General features: G+C 44.1%; 1 protein-coding gene across 1 annotated transcript in view; it reads left to right on the top strand.

The window, feature by feature from the left end:
- COG7 (component of oligomeric golgi complex 7) overlaps positions 1-19,838 on the top strand; it is a 76,708-nt gene that overhangs the window by 55,948 nt on the left and 922 nt on the right. Inside the window, exons 13-16 of the mRNA XM_063100159.1 lie at positions 185-325; positions 5,222-5,305; positions 8,656-8,770; positions 17,805-17,948. Coding sequence (XP_062956229.1) covers positions 185-325; positions 5,222-5,305; positions 8,656-8,770; positions 17,805-17,948 — 484 coding nt within the window. The remainder of the gene's footprint in view (positions 1-184; positions 326-5,221; positions 5,306-8,655; positions 8,771-17,804; positions 17,949-19,838) is intronic.

Raw genomic sequence — 19,838 nt, forward strand, 5'->3', positions numbered from 1 at the left:
TGGACTCTGATTCAGTAGTTCTGGGGTGGAGCTTGTGAATCTGTAACTCAGTGTGTTTCCCAGGGGGCCTGGGGCACAGCCAGGTTTGGGGACCACTATATTCCTCTCTGTGATTTTTCAAAATGTTTAGCAAATACCTTGGTTGGATTCAGAGCCTAACAAACTGCCTTTTGTGTATTCTTAGGAGAAGGGGTCAAGTAATCACAACCTGCTGGCTGCATCTCGAGCAGCCCTGACTCGGCTTAACCAGCAGGCCCACCAGCTGGCTTTTGATTCCGTTTTCCTGCGCATCAAACAGCAGCTGCTGCTCATTTCCAAGATGGACGTGAGTTCCCCCCGACTGCAGTGACTCCACACAGGTCCTACCTCCCTCTCAAGTGGATTCAAGTACAGGGTTACCCCTCCCTGCCCAAAGAGCTTTAGGAGGACCCCACTTGTAGTCTCCTAGGCTGGAAAGAGTCACTTTCCCATTTCAACTCATTGCTTACCATGAATTTCTTATCTTAATTGTAGTTCCTCTGTTGCTTTATTTACAGGCTGATTCTTAGGATTATTAATATCTCTTGATTAACTTTCCCCACTTGGAGCAACACAGCTCTGCCTTCTCAGAGAGAAGTAAGAGAGATTATGTGCCGCTGCGTAGGTTAGGCCAGGACAAAAGAACTGATTGTCTTGAGATTGGATTATTTCCATGCCACATGAAACATTTCTGGAGAATTGGTTCTGGAACTTCACTCAAGAGAGTGCCCTATGAGACGTGTGCTTCTGAGGGGCTTTGTCGGGTTCTGCTACTTTCTTTGCTTGTTACCTGTTCTATTTGGCTGTTTCTAGAATTGTCTCACTTTCCTTGCCTGGCACCCTCTTCTCTTTTCCAGCAGCCCGATTCTTTGTTAAGGTGTTGCTTCTCGGTCACTTCTCCACTTGCTGTGTCTTCCCCTGGTCTAGATCTCATCTCTTTCCTTTTGGATTACTGGGTGGGTCAGCCCATGTTTAGTTTATCATACTCTTCAGGTCCATTTCGATTCCAATTTTGGGCCTTTAATAACCAAGAGATACTTTCAGGAAGCAACACGAACTTGTATGGTCTGCTTACAGGTTCTTCTGCTTTCTGCGCCTTCTGGAAATAACACTAAACTGAGAGTCAAGGGCCATGGTCAAGTCTCATCCCCTGTCTGGGTAGCAGAATCTCTGTCTATAACATGACTCAGCTTAACTACGTGATTTTGAGGTTCTTCTACCCCTGAAATTCTGTGATTTTCACTCTTAATGATTTTTCCATGCAAAATGCCATGAGATCTCCTTCAATCAGATTTTGCATTTCTCGCATTGAGGGGGAGGGTAAAACTGCAGGAGAGCTGTGGCAGAAATGACGTGGATAACTGACATCTATGCCTTGGCGGGTGGTCAGTGCTGGGCACTGCCCTGCGTGGTCTCTTGCATCACAGGACTGGGGTCATTCACTCCTCTGTGAGCCTCCGTCTCCTCATCCATACAGTGCAGATACATGAGATACATGCATGTACATGAGATAATTCTCATCATAGTTTTGTGAGGGTTAAATGAGATGTTGTGTATGGTAGAATTCAACACAGCACCAGTCACAGAGAGGACGCTTCACGAATGGTAGTTTTCCTTTCTGTGATTCTCATTTTTTAACAGGAATGACTGACTTGAGTTTTTAAAATAAAAATTATATACATTTGCAGAAACTCAAGCAATACAGGAAAGTACAAAGAAAAAAACACAAATTTTTTCAAAATCCCACCATCTAGAAGTAATCAGTGTAAACATTTGGTGTCCAGCCATACAGATATCTCTTCATGCACAGTTGTATACACGTCAAAAACTGGAGTAGGCATCAGTAGACAGATCTATAGGAAGAAATGGGATTATACTGCACATGCTATTTTTTAAAAAGAAGATGTATACAGTATAATTTTTTAAAAATTTAACTAGAAAAAAAGAGCAACTAAATGTAACCAAAGGAGTTGTTGAACTTGAGATAATTGTTTCTTCACAAAAGATGAGTTCCCAGAAGGTCTCTCCAAGGTTAAAAAAAAAAGGTTGTGAAAACAATTGAGTCACTGCTTTTTGTTAATCATGTTTCCATTTTAGATACTGATATTGATTCCCTCCAGATGTGGTTGCTGGATTATTCTTATTTTGTCAAAGCTTACGGTATTGACCTTCTGTTCTGAAAACCTTAATTATCCAAGTTATTTAGTCTTAGTTGCACATTTAAACAGCTTTAGTGCTTCCCACCCGCTTTTTGCGTCCACTTGTGCAGTCCAGCATTTGTTACGACAATGTGGCCCTTGGTGGCTGGGGTTGTGCCTTCCCGTTCAGCCTGCATCGCTGCTGCGCAAGGCCACTGAGAACAAACCTGGGCAGCTCTGGAGACTGGGAGGCATCCTCTGAGTGGGCCAGCACACAGTACAGAGACAAACATTCTGGCCTTAGGGTTTGAAAATTAAACCCCGGTCACCAAATGTTTGTTTTTAACATTTGCTGGTAAATTATATTGCCCTTTGAGAATATAAGACAAACCAACACTGGACTCAATTCCAAAGTAGGTTATTGAAGTTTGCCTATACTACCTGGTGACAGATGGATGGGAAAGCCCATCTGGAGAACATTTTAAATAACTTTTGATCAATTGAAAAATCATCTGCAGCATTTCCCTGTTGCCTTCATCAAGCGCCCCTTCCCTGCCTGCTTTTCAAGCCCCTCCCTCACGCAGGCCACTGTCCTGCCTTCTTCCAAACTTGTTTCCACCTGGCGCCTCTCTCCCTCTCTCCTGCCTGATCGCATCCTGATGCTGGTGCTCCCGCTCCTCTCTGGAGTCTCCTGGGGCCCCCAGACCCCAGCATGTCTCTTGGGTGAGCTGTGCGGGTGGGCTGTGCAGCTGCACTCACCTTTGCCTTTGGTCGTCCTCACTCTGCTCCCCTGCCCGTCACCATCCCGGCTCCTCCACTGCACCCCTCCTCGACGCAGCTGCAGCCAAGGAGCCACCAAGTGTCACAGTTCCTTTTCCATGCATCTCCCTCCTGTTTCCACGGCCACTTGCCTTGTTCGGCTTCTCATCATCTCTGAAGGATTTTTGAGCTTTTCATCTGCCTCCCCTCCCCCAACCCTCCTCACATCCTTCTTCCTAAGGCCCAGCTCTGATTTTATGTTTCCCTATTCAAAACCCTCCCCTGGCTCCCCAGGCCCAGTCTGATCGTCTGTTGTTTAAAACTTTTTATTATGGAAATTTTCACACACGTGTGAAAGTAGAGAGAAGAGTTTAAGGAACTTTATGTACTCATCACCCTGCTTCAAAGATTATCAGCTCCTGGCCATTCTATTTCATATCCATTATCTTATCTAAAACATAAGGACTCTAAAAATAATCACAATACCTTAAACACCCCCCAAAAAGAAAAAGAATTCCTTAATATCATCAATCAGTGTTCACATTTCTAATTGCCTTATAAAGATCATGATTTATTTTAACTGTATGAGTCAGGATTGGGGATCCAGAATCCAGGATTCTGCACATTGGGATTGATTAATATTTCTTTTGTGTCTCTTTTGAACTACAGATTTTCCATCCATCTCTCTTTTTTCCCTCTTGCAATTTACTTGTTGAAGGTAAAGTCTTTTCTTAGCTTGATGTTCAGAGCTGTGCCTTCTCCTCCCAGCCTTATCTCGGCTCCTGCGCACCCACTCACTGCATGTGTCTGTGGCCGGCCCCTTCTCTAGTCACCCTGAGCTCTTGCTCCTCTGAACTCTCATTGCATGAAGCCTTGCCTGATACTGAGGACTCTAGAAGTGGAAACCTGCCGTGTGTGTGTGCAGGGGGGAGGCGGGGAGGGGAGAGAACAGGATGGAAGGTGTGGGGTGTACAGGGTGGGGGTGTGTAGGGGGTCTTGCTTCCCCAGGTAGCTTCTGAAGAACAGTGACCAAGTCTTGCCTTTTTTGGTGTCCTCTACCATGCCCAGCACAAGACATCATACATCATGGGCACTTGATAAATGTGGGTGGTTGGAATGCTCCTTCTCAGTGGATTGGGAGTTACCTGGGGAAAAGGGAGGATATATTGAAATGAAAAAAGATTCTCAAGTGAGAACAAGGAGTTTAGGAAACTGTAGGGGGGGGGCTGCGGGGGCGGGGACAAAGAAACTTGTGTACAGCGAAGAAAATGAGACCGAATCAAGTTGGTGCTAGAGTGTGGGGAGGCCTGCTGAGGCTAAGCCTGGGCCGGGAGCCCAGTGGTGGACATGGTCATTCCATTCCTGGAATGCTACTTAAAGGATCAAGCAACCGGATCGGACATCAGGTGGCTGCAGAGAGCAGCTATGTGACCTCAGGAGTCACTCTAGGAGTCCAGCCAGAAAGAGTCTTGTTTTCCAGGCTGTCTTTAGGGTGGGTCAGGTCAGGTTGCAATTAAGAAACTAGATGTCTGTGTGAAGGTGTGCCAAGCTTAAGTCTGTAAGCACAAGTGGATCGGTAATTTACCTAACTCCGTACAGAATGCCGAGAAGGCTCACATAGTGAGGTTGCAACCATCTCCACGTTAAATGATAAGGAACATGTGTTGGTGCTGAGGTTTTCCTCAGACGGAGGTATCACAAAGAGGCAGTCTTTGACGTTTGAAGGCTCCTTTTCCTCTGAGTTCTGAATCAGTTGAGAAATAGACCCAGAGGGCAGACAGAAATAAAAGCAGCAGTTTTAATTTAGGTGAAATAGTATTGGTGAAGGAGGCTTGGATATTTCTGCAGCCACAGGTTCTTCCTAAGCCTCCCCTCCAAGAGAAGGGATTTGCAGCTGTCTTTGTGGAGGACTGTAGGGGTCCTCTTCTCAGAATGCTAAAGGCCCAAGAGTTAGCAAGGCTACCTGCACCCAGCAGCTTTTTACATGGTGACTCCACCACATAGAGAAGCTCAGACCAAAGTGTATCTCACTCTCCCATTTCACATTCTCAGTGATATAAAAGGGATTGGTTCCTGCTTTACAGATCTGCAGGAATTCAGAGAGAGAGAAACAATTACTGTCTCTATGGTGGGCTTCAAGGTAAAGATTTAAAGAGGAATTACTGGCCTGCTGCATGGCGGTGGGTCCAAAGGTCAGCTCTGACCAAAGACGACGCCTAAGGGGAAGGCCACACATAATTTTCTGGGTATTTTCCTGGGCTGCCTGGCAGCTGTGGGCTGATCGCTTCCTCTCCTTCCTTCCCTAGAGCTGGAACACAGCTGGCATTGGAGAGACCCTGACGGATGACCTGCCTGCCTTTAGTCTCACCCCTCTGGAGTACATCAGCAACGTAAGAGCTCCTGTGTGCTTCTCCAGGGTGGCCCTAGCATTTCAGACCTCACATTTACTCCCTCAGTGCTGTCTGGACCTTTGCTTTTGGTTAGTTTTCATCCAGATCCTAGACTTAGAGCCACATGGTGGTTTCAAACCCTAACACATTCTAACCCCTCCTCCATCTCTTCCAGTATGAGATGTGGCCAGTACCCAGGGGCATCAGAGTCGAGCATCCAGTATGAAAACTTAGGAAGTCAGGGAGCACATGGCCAAATTTTTCACTATGATTTTTCAAAAGAACAGGGTGTGTGTGGTTCTGAATTCAAATTCGGCAAACTTTGATGAGCACCTACTGTGTGACAGGCTCTGTGCAGAGTACTTTTATGTTTATTTTCACAGCAGCATACAAGTTTCTTAAGAAGAACTGTAGTTGCAGAGGCTCAATGTTAAAGAGAGCAGAATACACCCTGCAGGGAGCAGGGGCACTTGGAGTCCTTTCCCCTTCCCCTTTTACCCCTTGGCATCAACGACCATCCAGGTCGTCTGCAGCCTAGTCCAGTTGCATAAGAAATACTGTATAAGAGTAATATACCCCAAACCATGCATACCTCACAGGATGGGCGATTCTGGGATTTTTAAGGTGATTTCTGCCTTGTGCTATTATCTTAGAACCTAACCCACATGTAAGTGGTGACTCTATTGTAGTAGACTTAAAGGGATTTTAAAAGTCAGTTAGAAGAAGGGTGTCGCAGTCCCACTGGCTAACAGTGAGGAGGGGGCTTTCTGCTCTGTTCACTGGGAGCAGCATCAAGTGTCAAATGGCTGTCACTTTCCTCCTTCTGTTTTCCAGGCACCACCTGATATCCTGTGTTGATGAAACTGTTAAGATGGTTGGTTTTTATAATCAATAAGAATAATCTTATTTTTACAGTCAAGACAATATGTGCTACGGTCTAAATTGACTCAGAAAATGATGTCGCTGGAAGGGACTTGAGAGGCTACCAATTGGTTCTAAGGTTGAAACACTGTGGCATAGGGAAATAAGGAGGCCAGGACAAGTTTCCAGGTCACGGCCCTTTCCCACCTGCTGTGGCCCTCCTGAGTTGTCGAGATCATTGTCCCTGGAGGTCAATGACCTGAACTTGGGAAGGGAACATTTATTGCACATGCACTGTGTGCAAGGACAGTGCCAGGCTTCATCGGTGCTGTGAACTTACATGGTCTAGATCGTGTCCATGAGATGGTGGGCAGTAGCCCTTTCTCACAGGCAAGCACCAAAACTCTGGGGCAGGTTGGATAGGGCTATAAGAATCAGCCCCTTTCCCAGCGGCTGCTCTGTTAGAATGCAGGTGCTTTATGTGCAAAGCTCATGATACTAATTTCATCCCCACCGCAGTCCTTTGTAGTAAGTATGAGATCGTCCTCATTTCAGTGATGATGAAACCAGGGTCTTGACAGATGAAGTTGTCTAAGGTCTCATGGTGGAAGAGCCAGGACTCAAACCCAAGTCGGTCTGACCTCAAAGCTTTTCGTTTTTGTAAGTCACTGTGTCTTCCCAAACCAGATATCAAGAGTGTTTATTGAATACATGAGAATAATAAAAAAATATCCATAGGTGTGATGATAAGCATTCCTTTCCACATTGATTTCCAAAGAATCAATATAGACAAGACTACTGAGAGAAACCCATAGCCGTGGAATCCCTACAGTCTAAGGCCATTTGAAGTTTGAGATGTCAGATTATTGAAATTTTGCACCTAATTAATACTTTGCCTAGTTAGTCAATGTCCTCACCCACACAAAACCATGTGGGCATTGTAAAGGGATGAAATATGAGAAAATGCTCTGAAAATGTAAATACAATATATTGGCAAGATAAAATGATGATGCTTTATTTCGAGTGAAACTGGGTCCGTGGATTTAGCCAAAAGATTATGGCTACAGGTGAAAGGTGTACCAAATACAGGAATATGCCTGGGGTCTTTGCACATAGTAGGTGTTCAAGAAGTGCTTGTTGAATGGAATTAGAATGGGGAAGTTCCAACACTAGAAATCAGCACCTTTTCTTCCCCCAGCCTTGTGGGAGATGATAATTTTGTCACCATTTTCAAGCTGAAATGTACAGTGGTTGTTGCTGTTAGTGAGGTAAAGGGCCATTTGCCTAGTTTAAGTGAAAATTTGTACTAAGTAAAGGAAAAAGTGCTGAATTAGTTTATTTTACCATCTGTAAACCTCTTTAGAGAGATACCAATTTTTCATTAGCATGATGGTTAGTTGGATGTCTATAATTACTGAAGCCAGGCCATATTCAATGTTTGTAAATGAGGACGTAATCATCCTGTAGTTGTCTACGCTGGGTAGATTTCTGGAGTCTGTGTTAACTTCTGGACACCACACTCTGAGCGGGACCTGCCACTGTGTAGGTGAGCATGAGGCCAGATTGAGAAGATCTTCTCTGATAGTCATCTGATGCTCAGCTTGTGGAATTGTCAGTGAGGTGAACGTCATAGAATGAACGTGTAGCACACACAAAAAAGCAACAACAGGCTCAAAGACCTTTTTAAAAAATATATGTTGTTGCAACCTGAAAATCAACCTTATTTGGAAATAAAACATATGTTTACCTTAAAATACAGAAAATTATGAGTTGAAATAGAAATAGGTGCCTATAATACACACATGGTGCCATTCACATGTACATCTGACAGACACATGACAAATGCTGTGTTAATTGTGAGCTTGTCCCAAATGTCTTATAACTCTACCTTTTATGATTCCCCACTAGCTGAGAAGGTTTCGTTGAACTTTATTTTCTAGAGTTTGTATATTGAAAACAATATATTTTTTCCTCCAAATTAATTTGTAAATGGCTTTATTCAAACAAAATTTCTTCCTTACTCTGGTTAAATCTGGTAAGAAGGGAGAGAACCTAATCAAAATATAGAAGACAGGATTTAATTTCTTGCTCAGGCACATACTTATTGACATTAGCATATTACTGATTTTTTGTCTGTGAACAATAATGATAACTTAATTTAAAATAGACTGCATTAAATTTAACAAAGCATCTTGGTATCCATGACCTCATTTGACGTGAAGATTGTTTTGAATGCATTCCAAAAATATTGGGGCCATTACTGAGAAGGATGAATCTATAATTTACATGCTAAACTACCATGGATTTTTTTTAAGGTGTTGCCATAACCTGTATTACCACACACTGGAAAGATTGGAGCTGGGATCACCCCAGGTCCAGCAGTTTTGTCAGTCCATCATTTTGTCTGTCCACCTTCACACAAATCGACCGCATGAAGTCATTACCTGTATACATCAATGTCAGGCTGAAAGTGCTTTCTTCTGTTTCAGATTGGGCAGTACATCATGTCCCTCCCTCTGAATCTTGAGCCATTTGTGACTCAGGAGGACTCTGCCTTGGAGCTGGCACTGCACTCTGGAAAGCTACCGTTTCCTCCTGAGCAAGGTGAGAGGCCACCAGGGAGTTGCCGCCCCTGCAGTGGGCTCAAGATGTGACTTAGTGCTCCTTTTTCATGCCCTCACCTCTCAAACATAAGTCTCTCCAAACTCCCTTTGAAATAGTTGCACAAATATAAAATAGATTCTAAGAAAGATCGGGGCCCACCTGTTGCACCCTCTGAGGAACTTCTGCAGGGCACAGTTCTGGCCAGGCTGGGGAAAGAGCTGTCCTGACTATGTTTCACCGTATCCAGAGTGTCCCCTGGGAGGCAGGCAGAGGTTCCTGTAGTGAACTCCACCAGTGCCGCTCAGCTGGGGAGGTGGTGGCAAGAGGCCCGGGGTCACAGGCACTCATGGGTGGTGGAAGCAAGCTCGCAGGGCAGGGTCCTGCTGGGCACTTGCTCTCTTACTCCCCCTCACAGTAGGCCACATTTCATGTAGAGTTGCCGCCTCGTAAGAATAATTTTTCCAGTTAGGTCAAAAATGAACTCTAAAGCATAGAGGGAACATTTCCTGTCCAGATGCCATGGCTATCGCTTGCTCCTGACTCCCCAAGCCTCCTGGATCTCTGAACTGACAAGACACAAATACAATAAATTAAACATTTCTCCTTTTCCCCCTTATCTGGACCTGACAGTTCTGCACAGGGAACACATGCTCAATCAGAAATCATCTTAATTCCTAATGTTAGGCATTATAGGCCTCCCTCTGGAAGGTTAGCAAAAAACATCACTTGGTATGTGACAGATTCAGCAGCTCAAAAATAGTTTCCACACTGAAGATAAAATCACAAGGAAAGGTTAAAAGTCGAGGTACGCTAGAAGGTGTCCCATGTAAATGCAAATAAAAAGAAAGCAAGATGACTGCATGACTATGGGATGAAGTCAAATTCCAGTCAAAAGACAGTAAATGGGACCAAAGTGATTCTTTTATGTTGGTAAAAGGTGGATCCCACAGGGTACCTATAAAGGTCATGTACCCTCCACTGTCAAATAGCATAGCTGAAATAAAGAGGAAACTGTCAGACACCTAATGAGCATCTGACAAAACCCCATTAGTACGGGAAAAATCTTGTACCTCTCTTTTTAGGCTCTGACAAATCAAAAAGAAAAATTAATGAGGATTAGAAAGGAATTGAGCAGTGCACCTGATTTAAGTCAACACATCAAGCGTTTTATCCCACAGAGAGTAGACATTGTTGTCAAATGTCCATAAATCATTTACAAAAATGATACAAATGAAACCTCCATAAGTTTCATAGGATCATAAACATAAAAGATACTCATAATTTTTGAAGAAAAAATTCTTTTTAGAATTTAAATTTAAAATGTGAAACCTGCTAATTTAAAATATGGCTGAATATTAATGTAATCTTATGGGTAGGGAAGGGAAGCCTTTTTGAAATTAGAGATAGAGACTGAAATTTAAGGATATTGAAAGGTAATTCCCTCCCTGGAATTTTAAAAAGCCGATAGTGAATAGCCAGTAAGAACTTTTTGGCTTAGTTAAATGGCTTTTTCTAAGAGATGTGATACTCATAAGTAGAAAGAAGACTTAAAAACCTTTGAAAGTTCTCTTCCCACAAAGAAATGGAACTTTGGGAAAGTTAAAGTGTCCAAGGTGTCTGTCTGTCTGTCTCTCTCTCTCTCACACACACTCACATACACACAATAGGTTATAACAGAGTCATTTGCAGGAAAACTCAGATCTGGGTCCTGGTGGAGTTGTGATTCTGGACAGGGGATGGCAGTGCTGGCCGGGGTACAGGTGCCAAGCCTTGTGCAGACTCACCTGCTTGCTTTGGGCCTGGAGTAGGGGCCAAAGGAGGCAGCTCCTGTCCTGGGTGGTGCAGACCAATGAGCTGCTGCTGCTGCATGGTGAGCCGTAGGAAACACCCACTGGGGAAGAGCCAGCCCTGCCAGGAGTGCATGGCTCAGGTAGAGGCTGCCTTGGGTCAACTGGAAAGTGGTTGTGGCCAGACCATTCCCCAAATCAAATGCCAAAGTGGAAGTGTTTCTGAGCCCAGCACCTCATCTGCCTGGCCTTTCACACCCTTTCCTTCTTGAGATTTCTTTTCTCTCCTGCTTTCTATGTAGCTTCCATTTCCTGGTGCTTGTTCTGTCCCTCTGACTAATTGTTCTCTGCCTGCTAAAAAACCTCTGGTGGCATGCCAGAAGCCACAGGATGGAAATCCAAGCTCTCCCTGGCCCAGGAAGCGCCCACAGACTCATCTCCTGCCCTCCCTCCCACTGTCTACCTCTCCTGTGCCCACACTCATACTCCAGCCACTCAGAAGGATTTTTTCTTAATTTGAAAATAGCTTCTCTTTTTCTCCAATTAAAAATCTACCCTCCTGAGATAATCACTTGTGACACTTTAGGGACTGTTCTCCCAAGTGTCTTTCTCTGCAGATCTCCATATACATGTCCTTTATCATAAACAGCATCAGCTCAGTTATGCTCTGTTTTCATGGGCACTTTTTAAAAACAATTTCTGTGCTCTCTGCCTGGGATGCTCTTTTTCCTCATGTGCATCTAGCAAACAGCCCATTTGTTTCTGCTCTTCCTCAGCAGCCTAGAGTGAAGTTATTTGCTCTGGATTCTGTGCTTGCCTTAGTCTTTGAACGTGCATCTGCTGAAGCAGACATCCCTGTGCTCGGGTGCTTTCCTCCTCCCCTGGCCAGAAAGCGGTAAGGGCAGGGCCACCCAGCACCAGCACTCAGAGCAGCCAGGACCCAGCAGGGCCTCGGTAAATTGGGATTTGTGCAGTTAACAAATGGCTGCCTGTGATCGGCTGTGTCCAGTGGGATGCCTCCTTGGCCTCTGCCCCTCGACCTGGACTGTCTCTTGAGGCACCGATCTCAGCCTCTTGCTCATTTTAATTTCTCTTTTTCTTTCTTTTTCACATCATTAGCTTTTAACTCAATATAGCAACTCTCAAATCTAGGTACTAGGGGCTCTGTTCCATTAATTTCAGCCCTTTCTAGGTATTATACCATCAAGTCAGAGTCTGCAGGAGAGAGGTTTCTCTCCCAAACCAGCTTCCCTGCAAAGGTGCCTTTCTGGCCACATTACAACCAGCCCTGTTGTCAGTTTCTACGGTGGAAACCAAGATTCCGCATTACTGTCCTTGTGCTCAGTTATCACCAAACCCCATTTTTGTTTTTTAACCTTCTAATATGTATTTGTGGTACAGGTGCTATGTATAAAATAAGATCACAATTTAAAAAGAAAAAGATAACAGAATCCTTCAATTTACAACACTGGTATGGCCTTTTCCCCTTGTGTCCTCTGCTGTGCTCTGCTCTATGTGCAGATGGTTCTTTATGTGTAGCTTTATATTCTATATTATTACTTTTAATAGTAGCAGTAGTATTTTACTTATTTTCTCTCCCTTTTACTATTTATTTATTTATTTTACAGTGGTGTTTATTGTAGATGTTGGCCATTGAAAACTAGATACTACATGTTACAAGTGGGCTTTTAAAATTTTAAAAAATTTTTATCAATTAAACATCTTCATGGGGCACAGAGCTGATCATCAGCACCTGTGTTCAAGATGTGGTGATCAGATCAATACTGTCAGCATGCCCAGCTCCTCAAACTGCAGTTATTCCCTGTGTCCTCCACCCAGCCTTTCTCCAGCCCCTGTTGGGGAGTATTATGCCTCTGGCTTTATTTTTTTGCTCAGGTGTTCAAGATCTCTTGTGGTTCCACATGAATGTTAGGATTATTTTTTTCTATTTCTGTGAAGAATGTCATTGGTATTTTGGTGGGGATTGCACTGAATCTGTAGATCACTTTGGGTAGTATGGATATTTTCACAATATTGATTCTTCCGATTTAAGAGCATGGAATGTCTTTCCACCTTTTTGTGTCTTCTTTAATTTCTTTCAGTAGTGATTTGTAGTTCTTTTTGTAGGGATCATCCACCTCCTTGGTTAAATTGATTCCTAGATATTTTATTTTCTTGGAGACTATTGTAAATGGGCTTACTTTTTTGATTTCTTTTTCTGCTAGTTTCTTATTGGATAATAAAAATGCTACTGAGTTTTGGATGTTGATTTTGTATCCTGCAATATTACTGAAACTATTAATCAGCTCTATGAGTTTTTTGGTAGAATCTTTAGGTTTTTCTGTATATAGGATCAGGACATCTGCAAACAAGAGCCAGTTTGACTTTGTCCTTTCTAGTCTGAATCCTCTTTATTTCTTTTTCTTGCCTGATTGCTCTGGTTGGTACTTCTAACAGTAGGTTAAATAGGAGTAGTGAGAGTGGGCATCCTTGTCTTTTTCCTGTTCTTAAGGGAAAGGCTTTCAGCTTTTCCCCATTCTGGATGATATTGCTGGTGGGTTTGTCATATATGGCTTTTATTGTGTTGAGATACTTTCCTTCTATAACTAATTTGCTGAAAGCCTTTATCAAGAAGTGATGTTCAGTTTTGTCAAATGCCTTTTCTTTGTCTATTGAGATAATCATATGGTTTTTGTCCTTGATTTTGTTGATGTGGTGTATCACATTTATTGACTTGAGTATGTTGAACCATCCTTGTCTCCCTGGGATGAATCTAACTTGATCATGGTGTACAATTTTTTTGATGTGTTGCTGGATTCTGATTGCTAGTATTTTGTTGAGGATTTTTGCATCTATGTTCATCAGAGATATTAGCCTGTAGTTTTCTTTTTTTGTTGTATCTTTGTCTGATTTTGGTATTAAGGTGATGCTGGCCTCATAGAATGAGTCTGGGAGAGTGGCCTCTTTTTCAGCTTTTTGGAATAGTTTGAAGAGAATTGGTATTAATTCCTCTTTAAAGGTTTGGTAGAATTCAGCAGTAAATCCATCCTTTTCTTTGTTGGGAGACTGCTGATTTATACTGCTTCAATCTCGTTGCTTGTTATTTGTCTCTTCAGGTTTTCTATTTCTTCTTGGTTCAGTCTTGGTAGTTTGTATGGGTCCAGAAATTAATCCATCTCCTACAGGCTTTCAAATTTTTTGGTGTATGGTTGTTTGTAACAGTCTCTAATGATTTTTTATATTTCTATGATGTTGGTTGTAATGTCTCCTTTTTCATTTCTGGTTTTTGTTATTTGGATCTTCCTTTTTTTTTTTTTTTTTTTTTTTTTGTTAACCTAGCTAATGGTTTGTCTATTTTGTTTATCTTCTCAAAAAAACCAACTTTTTGTTTCATTGATCTTTTGTATCATTTTGGGGGTCTCCATGTCATTCAGTTGTGCTCTGATCTTAATTATTTCTTTCCACCTACTAACTTTGGGATTGGGTTGTTCTTGTTTTTCTAGTTGTCTGAGGTGTAGCATAAGGTTGTTCATTTGAAATCTTTCCATTTTTTTTATGTGTGCCTTAATTGCCATAAACTTCCCTCTTTGTACTGCTTTTGCAGTATCCTACAGGTTTTGATATGATATGTTTTTATTTTTGTTGGTTTCAATAAATTTTCTGATTTCCTGTTTAATTTGTTCTTGGACCCATAGGTCATTCAGGAACCTGTTGTTTAATTCCCATGTATTTGTATAGTGTCCTGAGTTTTGCTTGTTATTAATTTCTAGTTTTAATCCATTGTGGTCTGAAAAGATGCTTGAGATGATTTTGATTTTTTAAAGTTTGTTCAGACTTGATTTGTAATCTAACCTGAGATCTGTCCTGGAGAATGTTCATGTGCTGATGAGAAGAATGTATATTCTGTAGTTGTTGAATGAAGTATTCTGTAGATATCTGCCAGATCCAGTTGGTCTAACGTGTAGTTTACATCCTGTGTTTCTTGGTTGATTTGTTGCCTGGATGATCTGTCTAGAGCTGAGAGATGGATGTGCAGGTCCCTCACTGTTATCATATTGGGGTCTATCTCTTTCTTTAGGTCTAATAGTATTTGCTTTATATATCTGGGTGCTCCAGCATTGGGTGCATATATATTTATGATTGTTAGTCTTTTTGATGGATAGATCCTATTATCATTATATAATGGCCTTCTTTCTCTCTTTTTATGTTTTTTGATTTAAAATCTATTTTTTCTGATATAGGAAAAGCTACTCCTGCTCGATTTGGGTTTCCATTTGCATGGTATATCTTTTTCCATTCCTTCACTATTAGTCTGTGTGTGTCTTTACAGGTGAGGTGAGTCTCTTGAAGATAGCATATAGTTGGGTCTAGCTTTTTAATCCAATCTGTTAATCTGTGTCTTTTGAGTGAGGAGTTTAGTCCGTTTACATTTAGGGTTGTTATTTAGAGGTATTTTTCTCCTGCCATTTTATTGCTTTTTGTATAAAGGTTTTAAATATCTTTTGTTCCTTTCTTGGCCTTTTATTATTCATTTGCAATGTTTGTTTTTGAGGTGGTAAGATTTAGTTTCTTTTTTCTTCATCATTTGCATTTGTGTTTTACCAGTGGGTTTTGTGTATTTGTGGTAGTGATTATTGTTTTTCAGATTCCATATGCAGGACTCCCTTGAGAATTTCTTGCAGGACTGGTTGTGTGGTGATGAATTACTGCAGTTTTTGTTTGCCTGGGAAATACACCGTTTCTCCCTCATTTCTGAAGGATAGCCTTGCTGGGTATAGCATTCTTGGCTGACAGTTCTTTTCTTTAAGTATTTTGAATATATCATCCCATTATCTTCTTTCCTGTAGTTTCAGTTGATAAATCTGCTGTTGATCTGATGGGGGCTTCTTTATAAGTGACTTGATGCTTTTCTTTTGCTGCTTTTAGGAGTCTGTCTTTGTCTTTGAGCTTTGCCAGTTGTACTGTAATGTGTCTTGGAGAGGATCTTTTTGGGTTGATCTATTTGGGGATTTTTGAGCTTCCTGGATCTGAAGGTCTGTGTCTCTCCCTGTACCTGGGAGTTTCTATTATTATTTCATTGAATAGATTTTCAGTGCCTTTACTTTTCTCCTCCCTTTCTGGAACACTGATGATTTGAATGTTAGTGCGCTTAAGGTTGTCTGTTAGCTCTCTTAATCTTCCTTCATTTTTAAAAATTCTTTTTTTCCTTTTTTTTTGTCTACTTGAGTTATTTTGTAAAGACCATCTTTAAGATCAGAAATTCTTTCTTCTCCTTGCTCTAATATGCTGCCTAAGCTCTCAGTTGTGCTTTTTATTTCATTGAATGAATCCTTCAGTTCCAAGAGTTCTGCTACATTCTTTTTTAAGGTATTAATCTCTTTGTAAATTTCCTTCTTCATCTCCTGGATATTTTTTCTCATTTCATTATGTTGTCTGAGTCTTCTCTTACCTCATTGAGTTTCCTTAAGATTGTCACTCAGAATTCCTTTTGAGTCATTTCAAGGGTTTCCTACTGTATAGAGTTTGATACTTGAGAATTACTATATTCCTTTGCAGTGTCATATTCTTGTTTTTTTATATTTCTAGTATCTATACATTGACTTCTGGTCGTCTGGTGGATCAGTTGCTTTTTCTGTTATTCTGGAGTAATAAAAGTGATATAATTCTGGAGTGTACTTTGAGCAGAAAGACTTCCTTCTCTTTTTCCGGGCTCCTCTGGTGACTGTCCTTGTGTCAATGCAGTTGAATATGTGGCAGACCATCTGCATGGTGGTCATAGCTGCTGCTGTGGTAGCAAACCATCCTTGCAGCAGTAGAAGCTGTGTGGTGGCTGTTATGGGCCACCTCCTTAGAAGCGGTGTAGGGCCTCCTGGTCACAGTGGCAGCACTCACTCCCACCTTCTGTGTGAGCAGTGGGAGGGCTGCCCGGGAATTTTCCCAACTGGGCCTTCCCTATTGCAGTGGGCAGTGCTAGGTCCTGCTTTCTCTGCAGGCAGTGGGAGGGCTGCCCAGGGCTTTTCCCTGCCTGGGCTTCCTTGGTCACAGCAGATGGCGCTGGATCCTGCCTTCTGTGCACATGGTGGGAGGGCTGCCCAAGGCTTTTCTCTGCCTCTTATCTTCTCTTAATAGTCTTTTTTCTTTTTTGGGCAGCTGGCCAGTATGGCGATCTGAACCCTTGACCTTGACCTTAGTGTTACAAGGCTGTACTCTAACCAACTGAGCTCTCCAGCCAGCCCCTATCTTCTCTTAAATGTATTCTTTTTTTACTGCTTGGCTGCACACTTTTTTCAGTGTTGGTTTCATTTTTCCCATTCTTTCCATTCCTGCTATCAAGTGTCCTCTTTCCCCAGGAGGCCAGGCCCCTCTCTCTCTTGTTTGGATGGTTGTTCCATCTCACCCCTTCACCCTGCCACAGCCTGACTGGCTCCCCTGCACAGGTTGGCCCTGCTGCGACCTTGCTGGGAACCTACAGCAGTTTCCCATCTCCTGTGACATGGGAGCCACATGGTTCTCGGGGTGCCCTCTGTGACCCCGCTCTCTTCCCCAGCAGTTTATTTCCCACTGCTCCCTGGATGCACTCTCCCCTCCCTGTAGTTATTCCTGCACTAATGGCTACTGGGTGTTGAGCACCAAGTGTGTGCCGAGGGCCTTGTGTGTCTTCTCCAACTTAACTCCCACAGCAGCCCCGTGAAGTCAGGGCTGCTGTACTCTCCACTTCACAGATGAAAACCTAGTCTCTGAAAGGTTAGGTAGCACTCAGCTCCTTAGTGGTGGAGTTGGCCTTGACTACAAGTCTCCACTCTTATGTGACGACTGTGTTCTGGCGACTGCCCTTTGCCTCCTAGTGGTGGGTCGGCGTCCTCCTGTTCCCACCTGTGCTGACTGCCCACCTGCTAACTTTCAGTTTCGGGCTCCCCTCTCACTGGATCTCCCTCCTGCCCTCCCTGTCACTCTCTGTCTGCAGAAATGCTCCTGCCTACATGGCTAGACTCAGTGCCAAGGCTTTTGGGGACTCATAAATTATTCAGCGTCACCTGAATACTCACTTCCTGAATCCTCGTTGTACTTAGTCAGAACCAACTCACCTGAGATTGAAATGTCCTCTGATTCCCTGCTTCCCATCAAGACTGTAAGCTCCCTGGCATGTCTGTGGGCATAGCACTTATAGTGGGCTTGGTCACCCAGAAGGGCTGAATTTTTCCTGAGCACTTTCTGCATTTCCTTGGTGACCTTCTTTCCCTTTCCAGGGGATGAATTGCCTGAGCTGGACAACATGGCTGACAACTGGCTGGGCTCCATTGCCAGAGCCACGATGCAGACCTACTGTGACGTGATCCTCCAGATCCCTGAGCTGACCCCTCACTCAACCAAGCAGCTGGCCACCGACATCGGTGAGGGCCATGGGCAGGCAATGGGAGGGACTGCCATTTCCCACTGCATCTGTCCCTCCCCCTCTCGCCCTCCAGGAAGCTTATACCAAGTCTCCTGGAGATTCTGATTGGCTGCTGAGGTGGAGACCCATTAAGGGGAGCTTCAGTGAGATGAGCTGAAATGAGTCATGCAGCCTGGCCCTTTCTGGCCTTTGCTTCATTTACATAATAGTTACTACCTAACATTTATTAAGCTCTTACTACGTGCCGGGCATGCCAGACACCAAACCCAGTGCTCGCACCCATCTTCTTATGCAATCCCCAAACTCCCCTGTGCGGCAGCTGCCTTTTTTCCATTGCCTGATAAGGGAACGGGGCACAGAATAGTTGCATGACCAGTCCGTGATCTCCATCAGAAAACCAGCCTACCTCCCAAGCCATGGGCGTGTCCCCAGCTCCTGCTGTACTCATTGTGGTGGGGCCTCACTCCCAGGTGCTGCCCCGAGCTTGGGGATGCTGCTCCCCAGCCTCTTGGTTTTCTTCCATTGACCTACCTGTTCTTTAGCTCAAGGCAGCTCTTGGGTGGTCACTAGAGAAGGTGGTAGGAGCCTTAAAGATCAGCTCCCTAGGGCACCCAGCCAGAGCTTTGACCTGGGTGACCACAGGGTCAGACCAGGCTCAGTCTTGCCACTTGTACTGCAGTAGGACTAGGAATGAGGTGCTTTTCTCTGGAGTGGTTAGTGATGGAGCCAGGCCTAGAATCCAGCTGCCCCAGTTTCCTGACCCCTGCGTATTTCATTGTTCTCAGCGGTTAGTTATCAGAGCAACAGCCACCTTTTCAGCCATTTCCCTAGACACAGCATTCAGAGAAGAGACATATGGAAAATCAAATGCTCATCCGAGTTCCCAGTTAGTACAGGCATTGGGGAGAGAACCCACCAGAACCAGTGATTGAAGTGAGATTCGGGATTTACCCCTAGAATTCTGTTGTCTATGCCATTTCCCTTCCCTGTTGAGCCCCCTCCAAATTCACTTGTTCACTCATTCAGCATTGATCGAGTGTCTGCCGTGTGCCAGCCACTGTGCTAGGAGACAGGGTGCTGCAGTGGCCGAGGCAGTTTCCATACTACCGAGCCCACGCTGTAAGGGAGGTGGGCAGGGCTGGGAAGCAGGGCTGAGGTGTGAGGCTGACAGGGGGCAAGACCACAAAGTGTGGGGCCTGCCTATTACCACAGGCAAAACAGAAATGCTGCGGCCCAACAAAAACGACCCAGCAGACCCTGGCTCCCAGTTTGCAGCTCTGGCCACAGAAAATGCAGTGCACAGTGTGGGGCCGCGCTCAGGAAGCAGCAGGTGCCTGTGTGCCTATGACTGGCACAGCCTTCCCAGGAGGCGGCCCATTCTGGGTTGGATGTGGGTCACCTGGCTGGGACAGAGCAGCCACTCCTAGGGCCTTGCCCTGTGCTGGGCCTCGAAAAGAAGACACAAGGGAAGAGGCAGGTGCTCCAGTCAAGTCAGGGAAAGGAAACAGCCCAGGCAGGGGGCAGGGGGCAGGCTGTCAGTGACAGAGCAGGAAGGCAAGGACCTGGAAGATACGTGGCTTGCTGTCCTCGGGTTTGGGTTCTGCCCACCCAGGAAGGAGGCATGAAAGGCGGCCCCTGTTCATTGATCCCTGTAGCTTGTCAGGTTCTTTCATGTCCTTTGTCCCTTTTAATCCGTGCTGCCTCATGGGTATTGACTGCGTCGACAGATGAGCAGAGACTTGGGGAGGTGCAGGGACTCCATCGAGGTCACACCGGGCTGCACCTGGCTTCTCCTTCGTTCCACCAGTGTCGCCCAGCCTGCCCAGTGGTTAGGATCCCTGGGGCCACTTTGTAGAATGAACCCTAGAATCTTCTCTCAGAGATTGTC

The sequence above is a fragment of the Cynocephalus volans genome, chromosome 6 (assembly GCF_027409185.1).
Source record: "Cynocephalus volans isolate mCynVol1 chromosome 6, mCynVol1.pri, whole genome shotgun sequence".
In the NCBI taxonomy this organism is placed as follows: domain Eukaryota; kingdom Metazoa; phylum Chordata; class Mammalia; order Dermoptera; family Cynocephalidae; genus Cynocephalus; species Cynocephalus volans.